The 17,986-nt window shown below is 47.8% G+C and overlaps 1 protein-coding gene across 2 annotated transcripts in view; it reads right to left on the bottom strand.

The window, feature by feature from the left end:
- ARRDC1 (arrestin domain containing 1) overlaps positions 1-17,986 on the bottom strand; it is a 53,271-nt gene that overhangs the window by 18,578 nt on the left and 16,707 nt on the right. For both annotated transcript variants that reach the window (XM_083721837.1, XM_083721836.1), the window contains exon 2: positions 9,906-10,016. In XM_083721837.1, the coding sequence (XP_083577963.1) occupies positions 9,906-10,016 (111 nt within the window). The remainder of the gene's footprint in view (positions 1-9,905; positions 10,017-17,986) is intronic.

Consider the following 17,986-nt stretch of genomic DNA (forward strand, 5'->3'; position numbering starts at 1 on the left):
GTGTTCTCGAAGTACCAGCATGAGTTTGACCAAACTGCGGGAGGCAGTGGAAGACAGGAGTGCCTGGCGTGCTCTGGTCCATGGGGTCATGAAGAGTCAGACACGACTAAACAACAACAAGCAGGGCTGAGAATGTCCCCTGTCTGAAACCCTGGAGAGCTTCTGCCAGTCAATGAAGACAATACTGAGCTTTATGGACCAATGGTCTGATTCAGTATAAGGCAGCTTCCAGTCTTCCTATTCACTAGTCATTTGCCCACTAACCAGTTAAGACTGCATATATTCAAACCTGTTTTGGCTTCTACATCCAAAGGTGGAAAAGGAGAATGAGATAGAAAGCTTATCATTTGAAGCAAAAGCAAGCTGGTCGTATCCACTGCGACACTCCTGTATCACACAGTCATGGCTTCCCTAAAGAATCCTGGGAAGTATAGCTCATTAAAGGTCCCAAGAATTGACTGGAGACTCTGTATCTCCACCACAGAGCTAAAGTTCTCACGGTTCCTTGGGAAGAGGGACTGAGTGTGATGACCTATCCTGAAATTGTACCTCTGAAAGATGCAATTTATTTATTTTTAAACTTGAGGTAACCTTTCCCCCTTACCTTTTAAAAATTAAATAATAATTATTTTTTGTATGGGGCCAGGGGCCGGAATGGATATACTCCCAAAGCCAAAAATCCACTTATATCAATAATCAGTAAGTTGTGGCTATTTCTAATCCAAACCATTGTCTGCTTGAGTTTATTATTCATATCTTACATTTAGCCACTGCCCAGGGAGGGGGGGGCGGCACGATGACTGGCCCCACAATAAACTAACCAAGCAACTTTGTGGTGAGTTCCCCCACCTTATTTTTCAGGGGGAAAACAACTGGTGAGGTGAATAGGGTTCTCTTGACAACTTTCAGAACTATGGTTCTCAGGGTTCTTTGAGGAAAGTGGCATGACAGAATCAAGGGTTGCAAAGAAGCAGTCTTACATTCTCCATTCCACGATTCAATAAACCAAAGGCTTAGTTGAACCTTACTGGAAACCAATTTGGTAGTGTATGGTGTGTGTCATTAGGTACACACACACACACACACACACACACACACACACACACAGAAACTTGGCACAAATGACGATGCAACAAAGTCAAAAGGGATAGCTGTGTGTGGAGCAAATGGCTCCAATACAAAACTCCCTCTGCTACCAACCCAGCCAATCTTACTTTTGACACGAGGGAGGGAGGGAGGGAGACTTCTACCCAGTTTCACATGTGAAGACCCACCTGTTTATACAAGAAACCAAGAACCACCTGTTGGGTCAGGCCTGCATCCTGTTCTAGATCCAGGTGCCAATTAGAGGAGGTGGGAGTGAGGTAGGGAGAGCCAGGAGGGCCTTTGAGCCAGAGTCACAAGTTTAGACATTTGTTATATATTTATACACATCAGCCCAAACGTGATGCACTCTTTCAGCTTAAAGCTCCAAATTTCAGCAAAGTATAGTTGTGATTTAGTAAGAGACATGCATTCTTCCCCCCACCCCCGTGAGTCATCAATACTTTTTTAAAAAAATGGCCAGGGGCATTGAAAGCTGGAAGTGGCACAGGCCTCTCTGGACCTCCGAGAAGGTCTGCTGATGGACCTCTGTGGTCTGAGTCCATCTGGTGACTCAGCTCTTGTGCATGTAGTAAGCTGCTGTTGAGAGGTTTATGTGACGCACGAACAATTCCACCTGGTTGCAAATGGAGGTGATGTCAGAGGAAAGATGGGAATTCACACACAGGGGATTAGACATAGCCAGGCTTGTATCTGCACACGTGGCTTCAGCTTGCTGTCTGAAGGCATGGAAGAAGGAAGGGCCCTTTTTGGCTTGCTTTCTGGAGTGCAGACAGACTACCCAGCCAGTGGGTCAGCGTTGCTTCCCCAAAGACTCTGTGAAATGTGTTACAGGAACTAAGGAGATCCAGGTGCGCCCAGAACTACCAAGTTCCCATTAACTTGGGACCAGTTTACCTGAAAAATCACCTTACCCCATAAAGGCCTGTCCAACCGCTCCATTCTGCAGAGCAGGCAGGTGCCACGTAACGCTCATTCCGCATTTGTAGGAAATCAATCTTTTAGTGTGGCAGCACCTGCACTTTGGAACTCCCTGCCTATTTACATCAAGCATAGACTTCCACCATACTCTTTTCGGTGCCTGCTAAAAACATTTCTGTATAGGCAAGCTTACCCAGACATGTGGGTTAGACCACAGAGCCTAGGACTTGCTGATCAGAAGGTCGGTGATTCGAATCCCCACAATGGGGTGAGCTTCTGTTGCTTGGTCCCTGCTCCTGCCAACCTAGCAGTTTGAAAGCACAAAAGTGCAAGTAGATAAATAGGTACCGCTCTGGTGGGAAGGTAAACGGCATTTTTGTGCGTTGCTCTGGTTTGCCAGAAGTGGCTTAGTCATGCTGGCCACATGACCCAGAAGCTGTGCACTGGCTCCCTCAGCCAAGAAAGTGAGATGAGCGCCACAACCCCAGAGTCGGCGACAACTGGACCTAACGGTCAGGGGTCCCTTTACCTTTACCTTTACCCAGACATGTAGAATGCTGACCTGTATTTTAATCTGGTTTTAACCATTTTTGCAAGTTTAAATTTTCTTGTTTCTAACTGAGTTGGTTTAAAAAAAAAAATCAACAAAACTGGTTTTCTTGTTTTTTTGTAAACAGCTTTGAGGTTCTTTTGTTTTTGTCTTGCAATCAAGTACAGTATTAGTAAAAAAAATTATGAAATAAGTAAATAAAATAAAGTTTGAGAACAGTCAGGGACCAGAGCTCAGTGGCAGAAGGTTCAGCCCACGGCATCTTTAACTAAGAAAGATCAGGTACTGAGAAAGGCTTCTGCCAGAGAGCTGCTGCCAGTCAGGGCTGGATGAACCAACTACTGGTATGTGGCAGCTCCCCCATGATCCCAGGAGACTTTGGTAATCAATTCCAATTCTCTTTTTTAAATTATTGCTGTTATTATGTATGATCATTATCGGTATTAGTAGCAATAAGTACCAGCAGCCTCATAACCACCCAGAAAGGATCACAACAGCATCATCAAAGGAAGCACTTCTCATAAAATAAAAACAATATTTTTAGACCCTGCACATTAAAAGCAACTAGAGCAGCTTCAAAAGCAACTAAAAACACCTCACCATAAAAATACAAAATTACCAAGCGTTAAAAAAAAAACAAAAAGTAGGGAAGAAAACAGCAACCTTTTAAAGAAAATTAAAGAAGAACCAGCGGTGCAGTCCCCAAAAACTAAAGTTAAGGAGTGGGGAACAATCCCTTGGAGGGTGGCCACTTGTGCATGGAGGGTGGGTGAGGGCAGGGGAGGAAATAGGGCTTGCCGATCAGAAGGTCAGCGGTTCAAATCCCCATGACGGGGTGAGCTTCCGTTGTTCAGTCTCAGCTCCTGCCCACCTAGCAGTTCGAAAGAACGTCAAAGTGCAAGTAGATAAATAGGTACCGCTCTGGCGGGAAGGTAAACGGTGTTTCTGTGTGCTGCTCTGGTTTGCCAGAAGTGGCTTAGTCATGCTGGCCACATGACCTGGAAGCCTTCTGCGGACAAACGCCAGCTCCCTCAGCCTATAGAGTGAGATGAGCGTCGCAACCCCAGAGTCATCCGCGACTGGACCTAACGGTCAGGGGTACCTTTACCTTTACTTTTATTCCCCACCCCCAGGCGGGTCATGAGGAAGTTACATGGCAAGGGAATGGCCGACAGAGTGTTCTGGTGTCATCACATACAGGTAGGAAGAAGTGGATAAGAAAGGGGGGGGGTATTGCAAACTCCTCCCGCAGTCCAATTCAAAAGCCCAAGACGAAACCATTGCAGTGTACAGAGCAAGTCAGGGAAGTGACCTTCAAGGAGGTTTATGGGGCCATGTATCTGTGGTTCTGCTACACCCAAAATGGACAAATTCAGTTGTTTCACCAAGCCACATTCCAGGTGCGTATTGGTAACCAGATGGAAAAAATGGCAGAGAAAAAACTGACAGGAGGGGCTCCAAAATAAATCTGATGAGATGAAGTGGGAGAGTGCAGCCCCTTCAGGCCAGAATGGGAAGGACTCCAGGGACTGGGTGGTGGGTGATGGTTAGCAAATGCTTTTTTAACTGTGTTCAAGGTTTGACTTAATGTGTCATCCAATCTCAAGGTCATGGTTTAGGTGCCACATTCTGTAACCAAGTTTTGTCCCGCAGTTGCTGGTTGCGCTTGGGGGACCTTAATTCCAATCCTCAATTGCCAAAAGCTGTTGACCAGGTATCTTCTCTAATCCCATTTGAGAGCCATCTAAGCCTATGGTCATTGAACCTTGCAGCAGGTAGTTCCATACCAAATAATTGTTTATACATATATTGTATAACACCCAGTGGAAGCAAGCAGGGAGCTCCAGAGCCTTGCACCTCCTGTTCCTGTATGTCATCACCATCTCTTGGTCCCAAATAATCCTAGTCTGAGCTGCAGTTCTGCATTCAACAGAGAAGGAGGAGAAAGCAGGAGAGAGCCCTTCTCTAGCAGCCAGCAGGGTTGCACTTTTGCCCATAGCCAAGGTTTGGCATACCGCCCCATGCAAACATGGCCCATTTTATTTGACAGGTCCCCAAAATTGTGTAGTCAATTGGAGGTTGGGGAGGGATCTCTGTACGAGAGGGGAGGGTGTGTGGTCTTGAGCATACTTAAAAGTTAATATTGGTCTTATTGGCTTACTATCATCTATCATCTATCTATCTATATCTATCTATATCTATCTATCTATCTATCTATCTATCTATCTATCTATCATCTATCTATCATCTATCTATCTATCTATCTATCTATCTATCTATCTATCTATCTATCTATCATCTATCTATATCTATCTATCATCTATCTATATCTATCTATCATCTATCTATCTATCTATCTATCTATCTATCTAGTGCAACATCATCATATACAGCAGTACCTCCAGTTGTGGATGGGAACTCCAGTCAGATCCCACGGTTTCTGCAAGTGGAGGTGCCTGTTCTGTGCATGCGCACGGCGTGGTAGAGCGCTTCTGCGCATGCGGCAAAACCTGGAAATATACATCCGAGTTTGCCACGTGCGTATCCCAAAGGATACATAACAAGAGGGGCACGTAAGTAGATGTACCACTGTATATCTCAAATAAAACATAAAACCATATAACAAAAACCACATTTAAAATGTTAAAAAGAACAATTACACCTACACCAGTCTATGCGGTCTTTGCCTCTCCGGGACCCATCAACTGCATTGCTTTCCCATAAAACTAGTACAGTACTTGGACTCCATTTCCCATCAGCTCCAGCCATCGTGGCCAATTGTTAGGGATCATGGGAGCTATAGCCCATCAACATCTAGAGGGCCAAAGGTTCCTTTAGCTCTGCAAATGAGGCTGTGCTAGGGATGTGTCTTAAATGTGGTTAAGAGGGTCACGTGATTGCACATACTTTCCCCCTACTCACATATCCAATTCCCTCTGTTTGCCTAACTGGCTAGTTATCCCTGGCTACTTGTTCCATCAAGTTAACAATGGTTAACACCAGGCATAGGCAAATTCGGCCCTCCAGATGTTTTGGGACTACATTTCCCACCATCCCTGACTATCAGTTCTGTTAGCTAGGGATCATGGGAGTTGTAGTCTCAAAAACATCTGGAGGGCCGAGTTTGCCTATGCCTGGTTAACACTGATCTGGGCTCCCACCCAGGTCCTGATGTCAATTAGCAGAACTGCAGTAAAGATAGGACTAATGTAACCATTAAAGGTGTAAAAGAAAAAGAAAAAAGGTAAAGGACTCCTGGATGTTTAAGTCCAGTCAAAGGCAGCTATGGGATGCAGTGCTCATCTCGCTTCAGGCTGAGGGAGCTGGCCTTTGTCCACAGACAGCTTTCCAGGTCATGCGGCCAGCATGACTAAACCAATTCTGGTGCAACAGGACTCTGTGACGGAAGCCAGAGTGCACAGAAATGCCGTTTACCTTCCCACCACAGTGGTACCTATTTATCTACTTGCACTGATGTGCTTTCAAACTGCTAGGTTGGCAGAAGCTGGGACAGAGCAACAGGAGCTCACCTGGTTTGGGGGATTTGAACTGCTGACTTTCCAATCATCAAGCCCAAGAGGCTCAGAGCAAAGTGCCATCCACTCCCTCTAATGCAGTGTTTCCCAACCTTGTGCCTCCAGCTGTTTTTGGACTACAATTCCCAGCATCCCTTGCCACTGGTCTTGCTAGTCAGGGATGATGGGAGTTGTAGTTCAAAAACAGCTGGAGGCACAAGGTTGGGAAACACTGCTCTAATGTAACCACTAAGCCTGGTTAAGATAAACCACCTACATTTTCATCTAAACTTACCTCCTCTCGTAAGCAACAACGCTCCAAATTATCTAGTAGTTTGTGAGCACCACGGCATGTTTTCCCTACGAAACCAGAAGACAGTGGCCACAGAGGCTGTTTTTCGCTATAATACTAGCACTTAGAGGTTACCTAATGAAAACCTAAAGACCAGGTAAATTCAGGGAAAGCAAAATAAATTGCTTCATTAAACTAGAAATTTATAGAGGAACTTGGTGTCACAAGGTGTGATAGACACAAAAGGAGTTGGACAAATCCATACACGAGATGTCTAATCAATAGCTTTTGGCAAACAATAGCCAGGTAGAACCCCCACGTTCAGAGGCAGCATGCTGACAAATTATCAGCAGAAAGATGTCCTATAGCTTCTTAAGAACCAGTGCCCTTTAAAGAGTCATAGCCCAGCAATCCAGATTCAGACTGGAGTACACGTCTGCTGCAGAACTTGCCAAAACACTTGGAGGGATGAAATCCTCAGCTGGTTTTTTCCGTTTTGCTCTGGGCATTTAAAGGCAGAAGAGGAACCTCCTAGTGAAAGCAACAACCTGAAGTTTGTTCTCTCTCTCTCTCTCTCTCTCTCACACACACACACACACACACAAAAAAAAAAAACAGGGCTCTAAGCAAGATCCCAAGGCCACCTGCAGCAGCAAAGGAACACCATCTTGTGGGGCTTGAGGATCGAAGCTGGAGCAACACTTTGGCTCAGGGTGTACAAGTAGCTTCCCCTCACCTTGCTTCAAAGTCCGCAGTCAAGCAGAAGTTGCCAAGCGAGTCTGGCTGCTCCCTTCGGCCACATTTCCCATTTTTTTCAGTGCGTCATTTGAAATTCCTCTTCTCTTACACACCCTTCCCCTCCCCTCCAGTGTACATTGACTAACAAAGCACCACTGTGCAGCAGTGGCTGCTGCTGTTTTTCACCAACTAGTTTCGATGCTCAAAATTAATCTGTGCCCTTTGCAACCTGTTTGCCAGCCAGTGGAAGGCGCCGATCATTCAACCCTAGAGAGTCTCTGGAACGTGGCCAGGTCCCCCATCCACCTTACACCATGGATCTGTGCCAAGTGGCTCATTAACAGGAATCTTTCAGGTGGGCAGGGGCTCTTTTCAAGAGGAGGCAGCCCCCAAAGAAAGATGCTGTTCCCACCAGGGAGGAAGCCATTGTGCCCAGAAAAGCGATTTTTTTTTTTGTACTAGTTAAATGCCCTTCCTTCTGATGGACAGGATGTATGCAAGAAGGAGAACTTGCATTATTGCTGGGAGCACACTGGTTCTCTTTAATATGATACTGCCTTACATTGTACATGGGGCTGCCCTTGAAGGTAGCAGGGGAACTGCAGTTAGTACAGCAGGGACCACCAACCCTCCAAGGCCCACTTGAGCGCATTTGGGGCTTTGGGAAAGTTCTGTAGGTGCCACCAGCCCAGCTACCTTTCTCTCTGCTTCTCTGAACTAGCAAGAGACAAATGATTACAGTGGTACCTCTGGATGCAAACGGGATCCGTTCCGGAGCCCCGTTCACATCCTGAAGTGAATGTAACATGCAACTGTGCAACAGCGTGCATGCGGGTCACGTTTTGCCGCTTCTGCGCATGAGCGTGACGTCATTTTGAGTGTCTGTGCATGCACGAGCGGCGAAACCTGGAAGTAACACGTTCTGTTACTTCTGGGTTGCCGTGGAGCACAATCCGAAAATGCTTAACCTAAAGCGTATTCATCCAAGGTATGACCCTTCACCCTAAGGTCCCAGCACAGGTTACAGCATTAAAGCACAGTATTATAAGGGATTTTAAATTTAAAGCACACAAACGTTTTGCTTTTTCCAAGAGTTCTTGTTAAAAGCTGTATACCCAGTGGAATTAATCTGAGCCTTGAAAAGCATATAGAGCCGAAAGTGGAAGTGGGAAAGGGTGTCACTCTCTCCACTTCCTCCTTCAGCTCAGGACCTGATCTCCTTCTGCAGGGCATGTAAGACAGAGCTATTCTGCCTGGCCTTCAATCTGAATTACGGTAGCCTGATCCTCTATTCCCTTTTCTCTTCTATGAAGAAACCCTTTTTGGGACCCCACATTTAAATTCTTCCCTGGTCTCCTTGCTGGCCCTAGTAGGACCAACTTGGCCAGTTAGCCCTGGTGATCATTTGATGTCTACTGCCTGGGTTCCCCCCCTGCCCAAAATGACCCCAGAATTTTTGAATTTTATTGATATTGATGTTGCATTTTATGTTGTATTTTATGCTATTTTCAATCATTGTTTTATATTTGCTGTTAGCCGCCCTGAGCCCGATTTTTAAACCGGGAAGGGTGGGGTATAAATGAAATAATAATAATTAATAATAATAATAATAATAATATGCACTTCTCAAGTGTGGTGGTGGAGAGGTAATGCCCCTCAAAACCAGTGCTTTAAAAAAAGAAGAAAAGGTGTCAGTATTCACCACGAAGCTGTTACAGCAAGTGCTACACTTTTAACATTTGGAAGAAAAAGGTGCTGGTACTGTGAAGTTAAAAAGCAATACCCAAGAGGATAGTAGGTGGGGAGTGGGTGCAAGTGAAACACCTCAAGGGCTATCACTCATGACCAAGAGGACACAGGGGAGTAGGGGACTCAAGAGATTCATGGGCACCAGAGGAAGACCCTCTTAAATACAGAACCTTGCCAATGCTCAATAGTTCCTCTGGCTTCCAATCCATTTCCAGTCCCAAGGTTCTGGTGCTCATCTCTAAAGGAGGTGTGGGGAACCTCTGGCCTTCCAAGAGTTTGTTGAACTGCAACTCACACCAGCTCCAGCAAGCATGGTCAGTGTGGCCAGGGATGACAGGAGTCAAAGTTCAGCAACACCTGGAGGACCATATGCTTCTTGCACCTGCTGTAAAATCCCACATAGTTTGGGACCTGCCCACTCCCATTACCAACCCACCTGCAAACCAAGGTCACCTGCCAATGCTGTATGCAGGATGCCCTGCAAGATGCAAGGCAGGTGGCAACTAGAAGGGGAAAGGCAAGGAGAGCATTTTCCGCTTGTTAAGCTCTTCCCCCCTGCCAAGCAGACACCTGGTTTTATAGCATCTTCTAATAAAAGGCGAAAGGGCCAATGGTTTGACTCAATATAAGGGGAGAAGCACAATGGCCTCATAATACTAGAGTAGGGGGAAAACAGACTGTAGTTATCCAATTGACCCATTGCATATCTACCCCTCTTCTCTCCAAGGAGCTCAAAGCTGGCCTTACTGGTTTCCCCCCTCCTCATTTAATCCTCACAACAACCCTGTGAGGTAGGTGAGGCTCAGAGGTAGTGACTGGCCCAAGGTCACCCACCGAGCTTCATAGCCAAGTAGGGTCCTAGTCTGACACTCCAAAGGCAGAGTTAGAGACTTATGCATAGCTGTGCTTTGACTTTTACCAGCTACCAGGAAAAGAGTCTGAGACCTCTTCAGGAGACAGTTGTGTGGCAGCAAGGACTTGTACTGTTTCAACAACCAGACCCATCTACATCCAGAGTTTTCTCCTCCAATCATACCTTTATCAGCCATTGAAAGGGTTGTATTGAAGTACTGCTCCTCCACAGTCCACGCAGTGTCATTTATTTTGCTGGAGACCCCACAGGAACCCACACAGCTCACCTTGATAGCTGGAAAGGAGAAGAGAAGAAGAGGAGAAAATATTAGCTTTCTTGGCAAGCCAAAATAAAGAGTATCAGTATTTATCAGCATATCAACTTAGGAAGCTGCCCAGTGCTGAGTAAGGCAATCAATTCTTTGAAGTCGAGGAACCTTGTGGCTCCCTAACTATGCTCTGTTAGAAGTCCAGATGTTGCTGGCACCGAGCCGTGACAGGGTGTTCTCGGTGTTTTAAAGCAGTGGTACAAATATACCCAAGATTCCTCTAATACAGAGCTGTCCAACTTTTCATACCAAGTGGGCCACAATAACTGCCTTGTGAAGTGGGACAGGAGTGAGGTCAAGATTTGATACCCCTCCAGCCCTTGTGTTGCCTTCCCAAAGCTGAGTAAGTGAGGCAGCGGGTTTCGGGAAGGAGGCATGAGGCTCTGGCACAGTCCTAGAGCCCTCATGCCTCCTTCCCAAAGCCCAGCATCTCAATAACCAGGCAGTGGGAAGGCAGTGTGAGGGCAGTGGGCCATCAAATGTTGCCAAGGGCCACCAATAAAGTCCCCACGGGCTTCATGCTGGGCCACCCTACCCTAATACCATGTCTGTATGCCATGTTAAGAGTGGGACAGAATGAAGAAGTTCCATATTGCCCAAAATGTTCTTCTTGTGTCCTGCCCCAAATGATGAACTTACAGACTTGGCACTGGAAGAGATTCTCTCTTCCCCCCCTCCCTCCCTTTCTCTTTCTCACACACAAACAAACACGCACTGTACTTGCAACCCAAATATTAGAATACGGTATTTTTTCTCTATAAAGCAATCACCCAATTTATGATTTAGGTACGTCTCCTAGCAACGCCTTTCTCTCTTATGCTATTCTTGGCGGGGGTAGGCTGGGAGGGTTGAACCAAGCAGTTTTTAGCACATATCCAATAGCAATGTCCTTCACAGTGTCCTGGCAGCTTGTTGACCCAATAGAGGGTTCTGTCAGTACCACGGGGATATTTTGTCCACGTGCCCCTGCACCCTCCAAAATCTGCTGCAGATGGGTGGTAGGGCAGAACAGCATGACTGGGGACAGAGGGAATAGGCAAAAAAATGGCTTCCCACTGCAGTGCTGCTGACAGAATCCTCCGCTGGACCAGACAGCCATCTGTCAATAATGCCACCCATTGCAGACAAAGCTTAGTACAGAGTTTCAGTTAAGCAAGGTAGGTATCTAAGCCACCAATTGTGCTCCAAACTAAGTCTGCAAACCAGCTCCAAAGTCCCAGTGAATTAAATCAGCTTTTAAGTTAGATACCCACTGCTTTCAGTGAAAGCCATGTCAACTAAAAAGGATAGGAAGCTGCCTAACACAGAGTGAGGCCCTTGGCCCATCAGCTCAGTAGTGTATACACTGACTGGCAACAGTTCTCTCTGGGGCTTCAGAAAGAGGGCATTCCTAGCACTTCCTGGAGATGTCGGGGATTAAAATCGAGACCTACTGCATGCCAAGTTCACTGAGCTGCAGCTCTTCACCCACATAGCCAGGAAATGTATGCCAAGCTACACCCTCATTGCAAGGAAGTGAAAGCAGGAAGAAAACAACACAGAAATCAGTTATGAAGAAATTATGCTTTTTTTAAAAAAAAAATCACATCCATAATTATTGTTTGCAACTGTCTTGAGAGATGATAGAGTCTGCCTTTGGGCATGAAACCAAACCTCTGCATTAGCAGCACTCAAATGACCTCCCTGGAATGCAAGCCTGGGCAGTGTGTATGGAGGTCTTGGGCTGCCAAGATGACAAGACACCCCTCTCAGCCTCACTGATGTGGTCCAAAGGAAAGCAGAGCGATACATTTGGCAGCAGCTTGGCTGCAGAGTTGCCAGAAGGAGGTATACAAGGCTCCACCCAACCACCCAATCTTCTCCTGCAAGGCAGCAGAAGTTTAGAATCAGAGTTTTCCTTCTCCTAGTGGGGCTACCTTCCCAGGTTGGTGAGCCCCATCTGCCCCACACTTCCCTCTACAGCAGCCTTTCTCAACCTGTGGGTCCCCAGATGTTGTTGAACTACAACTCCCATCGGCCCCAGCAAGCATGGCCAGAGCTCAGGGATTATGGGAGTTGTAGTCCAACAACATCTGGGGACCCACAGGTTAAGAACCACTTCTCTACAGCATGGGTAGGCAAACTAAGGCCCGGGGGCTGGATCCGGCCCAATTGCCTTCTAATCGGTCCAGGAGTCAGTGTGTTTTTACATGAGTAGAATGTGTGCTTTTATTTAAAATGCATCTCTGGGTTATTTGTGGGGCATAGGAATTCGTTCACTCTCTCCCCCAAAAAATATAGTTCGGCCCCCACAAGGACTGAGGGACAGTGGACTGACCCCCTGCTGAAAAAGTTTGGTGACCCCCTGCTCTACAGCACATGCAGAAACTGCCTTCCTGACCATTGGAGCCACTCTTGGTCTTTTTGTCCACTCAATCTTCCAGAGCCTGTCTTCATGTGTGCAGGAAGACCCTAACTCACCAAGGATTTCAGACCCATCGGCTGCCCTCACCTGGTTTAGCCAGCCAGTCAAAGCCATTTCCTAGGGTGTGGCTGTTGCTACAAGCTGACAGCTTCCAGGAGCCCCAGGTGAGAGCTGAGTGCAGAGTGGGGACCAAAGGTGGGCAAACTGCCCCAGAAGAAGCACAATTTGTTCTCCACCAGAGATACTACCCCTCCCCTAACACCAGTGTTAGAAACTGGGATAGGACTGGTAGGAGCCATGGGCTCATGGGACCTAGGTTGCTGGCGCCAAAACAAAATGTCTTTTTTTCTTCTTTTGCACTACAGGCAGCCGTGCAGACACGCCCCCCCCCCCCCAATGCTGCTGGGTGAATCAGGTGGTCTGTTGATTTTGCCATGTCTTTTGCTATGGCACTACTGCACAAAAAAACATGATTCACCCGGCAGCGGGGGGAAAGGGGATTTGTTTATTTAACTTGCTGCTGGGCTAATCAGGGGGTCTGCAGGGTAGCAGCAATTTATTTATTCATTTATGCTGCCAGGCAAATCAGAGGTTTGGTGGGGGTAGCGCGACGGCAAAAGGCACAAGGTCTTTTGCTACCGCTGTGCTCGACAGACCAGCTGATTGCAGGCAGGCAAGTGGAGGTGCCAGGCACCGAGGGTGGCGCCAGGACATTTCGATCCAGTCACAAAAGGAGATTTTTAAAAAAGAGAACTGGAACTGATTACCAGAGTCTCCTAGTACCACAGAGGGTTGCCACATACCATAGTTGGTTCATCCAGCAGCTGCCCAGAATCTCAGGCAGAAGTCTTTCTCAGTACCTGATCTTTCTTAGTTAGAGATGCAGGATAATTTTGAACGCTGCCTAACAACCCATACACCTCATTATTTCTTTCTTTGTTTGTTAAATTAATTAAATTTTTATACTGCCCTTCATTCGAGGATCACAGGATAGTTTAAATATAAAAACACAAAAATACATAGCATAGTTACAAACAAAAACAAGAACACCTCCCAATACAGTTTAAATGTCCATAGATTATTTAATTAGCCAAAGGCATGGGGAAAGAGGAATTGTTTTGTCTGGCACCTACAGATTAATAATTATAATTATTATTTTTTATGATGATTATTTGTACCTCGCCCATCTGGCCCATCTCTCCAACAGAGATTAAGAATACATTAAAATGTCACACATTAAAAACTTCCCTAAACAGGGCTGCATTCAGATGTCTTCTAAATGTCAGGTAGTTGTTTATCTCTTTGACATCTGATGGGAGGGCTTTCCACAGGGCTGGTGGGCGCCACTACCAAGAAGGCCCTCTGCCTGGTTCCCTGTAGCTTTGCTTCTCGCAGCGAGGGAACCACCAGAAGGCCCTCTGCGTTTGGGCAGAACGATGGGGGTGGAGATGCTCCTTCAGGTGTACTGGGCCGAGGCTGTTTAGGGCTTTAAAGGTCAGCACCAACACTTTGAATTGTGCTTGGATATGTAAGGAAGGTGCCAGGCAAGCCACCTGGGGAGAGCATTCCACAAACGGGGAACCACCACAGAAAAGGCCCATTGTTGTGTTGCCAGTACTCCGGACCTCTTGTGGAAAAGGCACACAAAGAAGGGTCTCAGGGGATGATTGCAGGATCCAGGTAGGTTTCTATGTGGAGAGGGGCCACATTTCAGGCTTCATAGGTCATAACCCGCACTTTGAATTGGGCCCCAAAACTAATTGGCAGCCAGTGCAATTGGGCCAGGATTAGCATTATATGCTCAAATCATCTTGCCCTGGTGAGCAACCTAGCCACCGAATTCTGCACCAGCTGAAGTTCCCAAACCATCTTCAGAGGCAGCCCCCTGTATATTGCGTTGCAGCAATCCAGCCTAGAGGTTACCAGAGCATAGAAAAGAGAAGTTAGGCTATCCCACCCTAGATAGGGGCACAGCTGGACCACTAGCCAAAGCTCATTGAAGGCACTTTACACCACTGAGGTCACCTGAGCCAAGAGACAACAATAGATCCAAGCTATGTACCTGCTCCTTCAGAGGGAGTGTAACCCCATCAAGAGCAGGCAACCTCCCTTCCATCCTGTCTAGTGAACCACCCGCTATTCCAGTCTTATCTGGGCTGAGTTTCAGTTTGTTGGCTCTCATCCAGTCCATTACCGAGGCAAGACAATGATCCAGCACATCCACTGTCTCACCTGCAGAGGTAAAGTGGAAGTAGAGCTGTGTGTCATTAGCATACTGCTGACAACACACTCTAAACCTCCGAATAACCCCACTCAGTGGTTTCATATAGATGTTAAACAGCATGAATAAAATTGTACCCCACACTGAAGGCTCCACGGGGCCGAAGAACATTCCCCAAGCATCACCCTCTGGAAACAACCAGACAAGTAAGACCAGAACCAGCATAAAGCAGTTCCACCTACTCCTAACTCGTACAGCTGCTCCATAAGAATACCATGGTCAATGGTACTGAAAGCAACGAAAAAGAGAGAATGTTTTGAAGTCGCGTTGTCATCCTTCTTACAAGGAGCCGTGGGGTTATCCCATGGGGTTTCAACTTTTTTGAGTCCACGGCTTCCTTGACTAACTACATGCTTTCTGTGGCACCCCTGTGGGGCTCAGGAGCCCAGTTATAGCACCCTTTACCTGCAGCTGCTCACCCCTTTTCGAACACCCTCCCTTGTGGGGTGTTCCCTCAGCCTCCTCTCCCCTCTCCCTGGGAGTCCTCTGGGCAGGCACTGCTGCCACCCCTGATATTTGAGCTGCCCTCCCCAACCCAAAGAGAGGTGCCTCCTCACACCGCCCCACAGGGGCCTGGGAAGCACACCCTGACCATCCCCAGAGGTACTATTCACCCAGGGAGCTTGTAGCCAGGGCTGCTGCAACTAACAGCTGTGCAGGCCCTTTGGAAGCAGAGACATGAGAGGGCATCAGAGCAGGGAGGGAAGGTAAGAGTGGCAGAGGCCAGTGTTGCCCATGGCACCTCTGACCATCATTCAAGGCACCCTGGGGTGCCACAGCATACTGGTTGGAAATCACTGGGTTATCCCATTTCGTTCTCAGCCACCTCCATTAGTTAAGCTCCAACAGTGGCGTAGCGTGGTGGGTGCAGGGGGGGCAGCCGCACCGGGCGCAACATCTGGGGGGGGCGCGTTCGCCGCCTCCGGAGTCGCCGAAGAGCCTCGGGCACAGGCTGTAGCAGAGCCCCATGTCTCGCGGAACCAACGAGCTGTGTGCACGTCCGGGCTGAAGGCGTTCGGCAGGCAGCGGCTCTCAGCGCTCACTGCAGTCCCGGCGTGCCAGGCAGCCCCTCCTCACAGCCCAGCCGCCGCTGCTGCTGCTGCAGCTGCTGGGCCATGTTGCATTTTCCACGCCTCTCTGCCCTCCTCCTCTGGGCAAGCGGCGTCGATTGGGCGGCAGCGGCAACTCGCCTCAGATCACCTGACACGGACCCGCTGCCGCCGCCGTGGCTACCTTACCGTAAATACCCCAGCCCAGGCAGCAGCAAGAAGAAACTGGCAGCGGCGGCAGGTTAGGGTTTAGGGGGCGCAAATAACTTGCCTTGCCCTGGGTTAGGGGGCGCAAATTACTTGCCTTGCCCCGGGTGCTGACAACCCACGCTACGCTGCTGAGCTCCAATACTCAGCCTAACCACTACATCACACTGCCTCTCAAATGGGAGTTTTTGTTTTTCATTTTAATTCTGCTTGTGTATTACTTTATGTATTTCTATCCTGCTGCAACTTATAAGGGGCTTCCAATAAATCTTCCACCCAGCTGCCAACCCACCCATTTCCTGCTCAGCTAGCGATGTTCGTTCACTTCCAGCACTAAAAAGAGCATCTGGGTTGTGGGCAGCAATGGCTCTACATCACCCACCCCTTCCAAGATGATGGAAAGCCAGCACCAGCACAAGGTGCATGAACTCACCCATTATTTTTAACCCAATGGGGTTTTATTCGGCATTCAGGCAAATAGGAGGAGGAACAAACACACGGGCCACCTGGAAATGTGCCAGGCGGCCCAACCTGGCTCAAGATGGTTTGCCAAATCAATTTGCTGCTGCTGCTGCTGCTCACCAGAGCGGTGGGTTACATGCATGATCAAAACAGCAAGCCTTGAGTCCTGTAGGGTAGGCATGAGATTAGGGTTGACAGAAATGGGGGGTGGGGGGCGGGACACGCAGCCTTTCAAAGAGAAAGGACTGCCACAGTCAACTCTACAGTTCCTTAGCAACAGACACAGAGACCCTTCGAGTTTTTGACGACGTCCCACCACCTCAAATGGCTATAAGTACAAGAGGGCATGGCTGGCTTGGAGCCCAGAACCAGACCACCCGCCTGTCTGTGTGCTAACCAGAAAGCAAACTTGAAGAGCCACAGCCATACTGTGACCCTGCTGCTCCCCTGCAGATGTTATTCTGACAGGAAGGGTTACCCTCACCTGCAAGCTGGTTCTACTCCTCTGTCATCAAACACTGCTAAGGCCACATTCACACAATATGTTTAAAGCACTATGACACCACTTTAAACAGTCATGGCTTCTTTCAAATAATGGTGGTCTTCTTTCAGCATCCTTAAACTCCAGCTCCCAGATGTTTGGGGGGTAGGGAGTCATGACTGTTTAAAGTGGTATCAAACAAAGTGCACCCCCCACCCAAGGCAAATAAAGGAACAGGAAGAGGGGAGGAAGAGAAACTCCCTGGTAGATAGGGTGCAGTATGAGTTGGTGGCTACTAGACTGGTAGGGTGGAAAGCAAGGAGCCCAAAAGTTGTTGGCGCCAGAACCAATGATAGGAGGACCCAGAGTCAATGAGCCAACCAATCCTAGCTTTGTCCCCATCTTCCTCCCTGCTGAGTTCTACCAGGACTAACACTCTTCCACACTTCCGCTTGTTCTAGTTCTAGAAGGAACAGGTCCCAGCAGTTTTCTGTTTGCTCCACTGCTTTCCCTGGAAATCTTGCTCCTTAAGCACTGAATTGGAGCAAACACGAATCTGTGGAAAACCCAACTGATGTTTGCTCCAAATCAGCAGTAAAGATGGGGTCTTCCTTGGGAGAATGTGGCAGGAGAAGCAGAAGTCTGGATGAGCCCTCAGGAGGAGAAGGAAGCTGGCCACCCCCTGAGCTAGTTTGTAAGTAAGAATGGCAGGCAGGCAAGGGGTGACTCAGGGAGGACTGAGGATGTGGGGCAGTGCCCCATTCGCCTTAATGAAGCAGCCTCCAGTGCTGCAGACATACATCTGATGACATGGGTTCTACTCCACAAACATTATGCCACAACACCTGTTAGTTCATAAAAAGGTGCTGTGTGACCTTTTTTTCTTTTCTTTCTTTTTTTTGGCAACAACAGACTTACCACAGCAAACCCTCTGAAAGTCTCCCTCCTAGGCACTTCATTCCAAAATGAGTAATGCACTTCATACCAGCCTGCAACACAAAGCAGTGGAGCAGGCTGCTCTGGATTGTGTGCAATGGCTACAGGGAACTGTG

The sequence above is a fragment of the Podarcis gaigeae genome, assembly GCF_964106915.1.
Source record: "Podarcis gaigeae genome assembly, chromosome: Z".
NCBI classification, from domain to species: Eukaryota; Metazoa; Chordata; class Lepidosauria; order Squamata; family Lacertidae; genus Podarcis; species Podarcis gaigeae.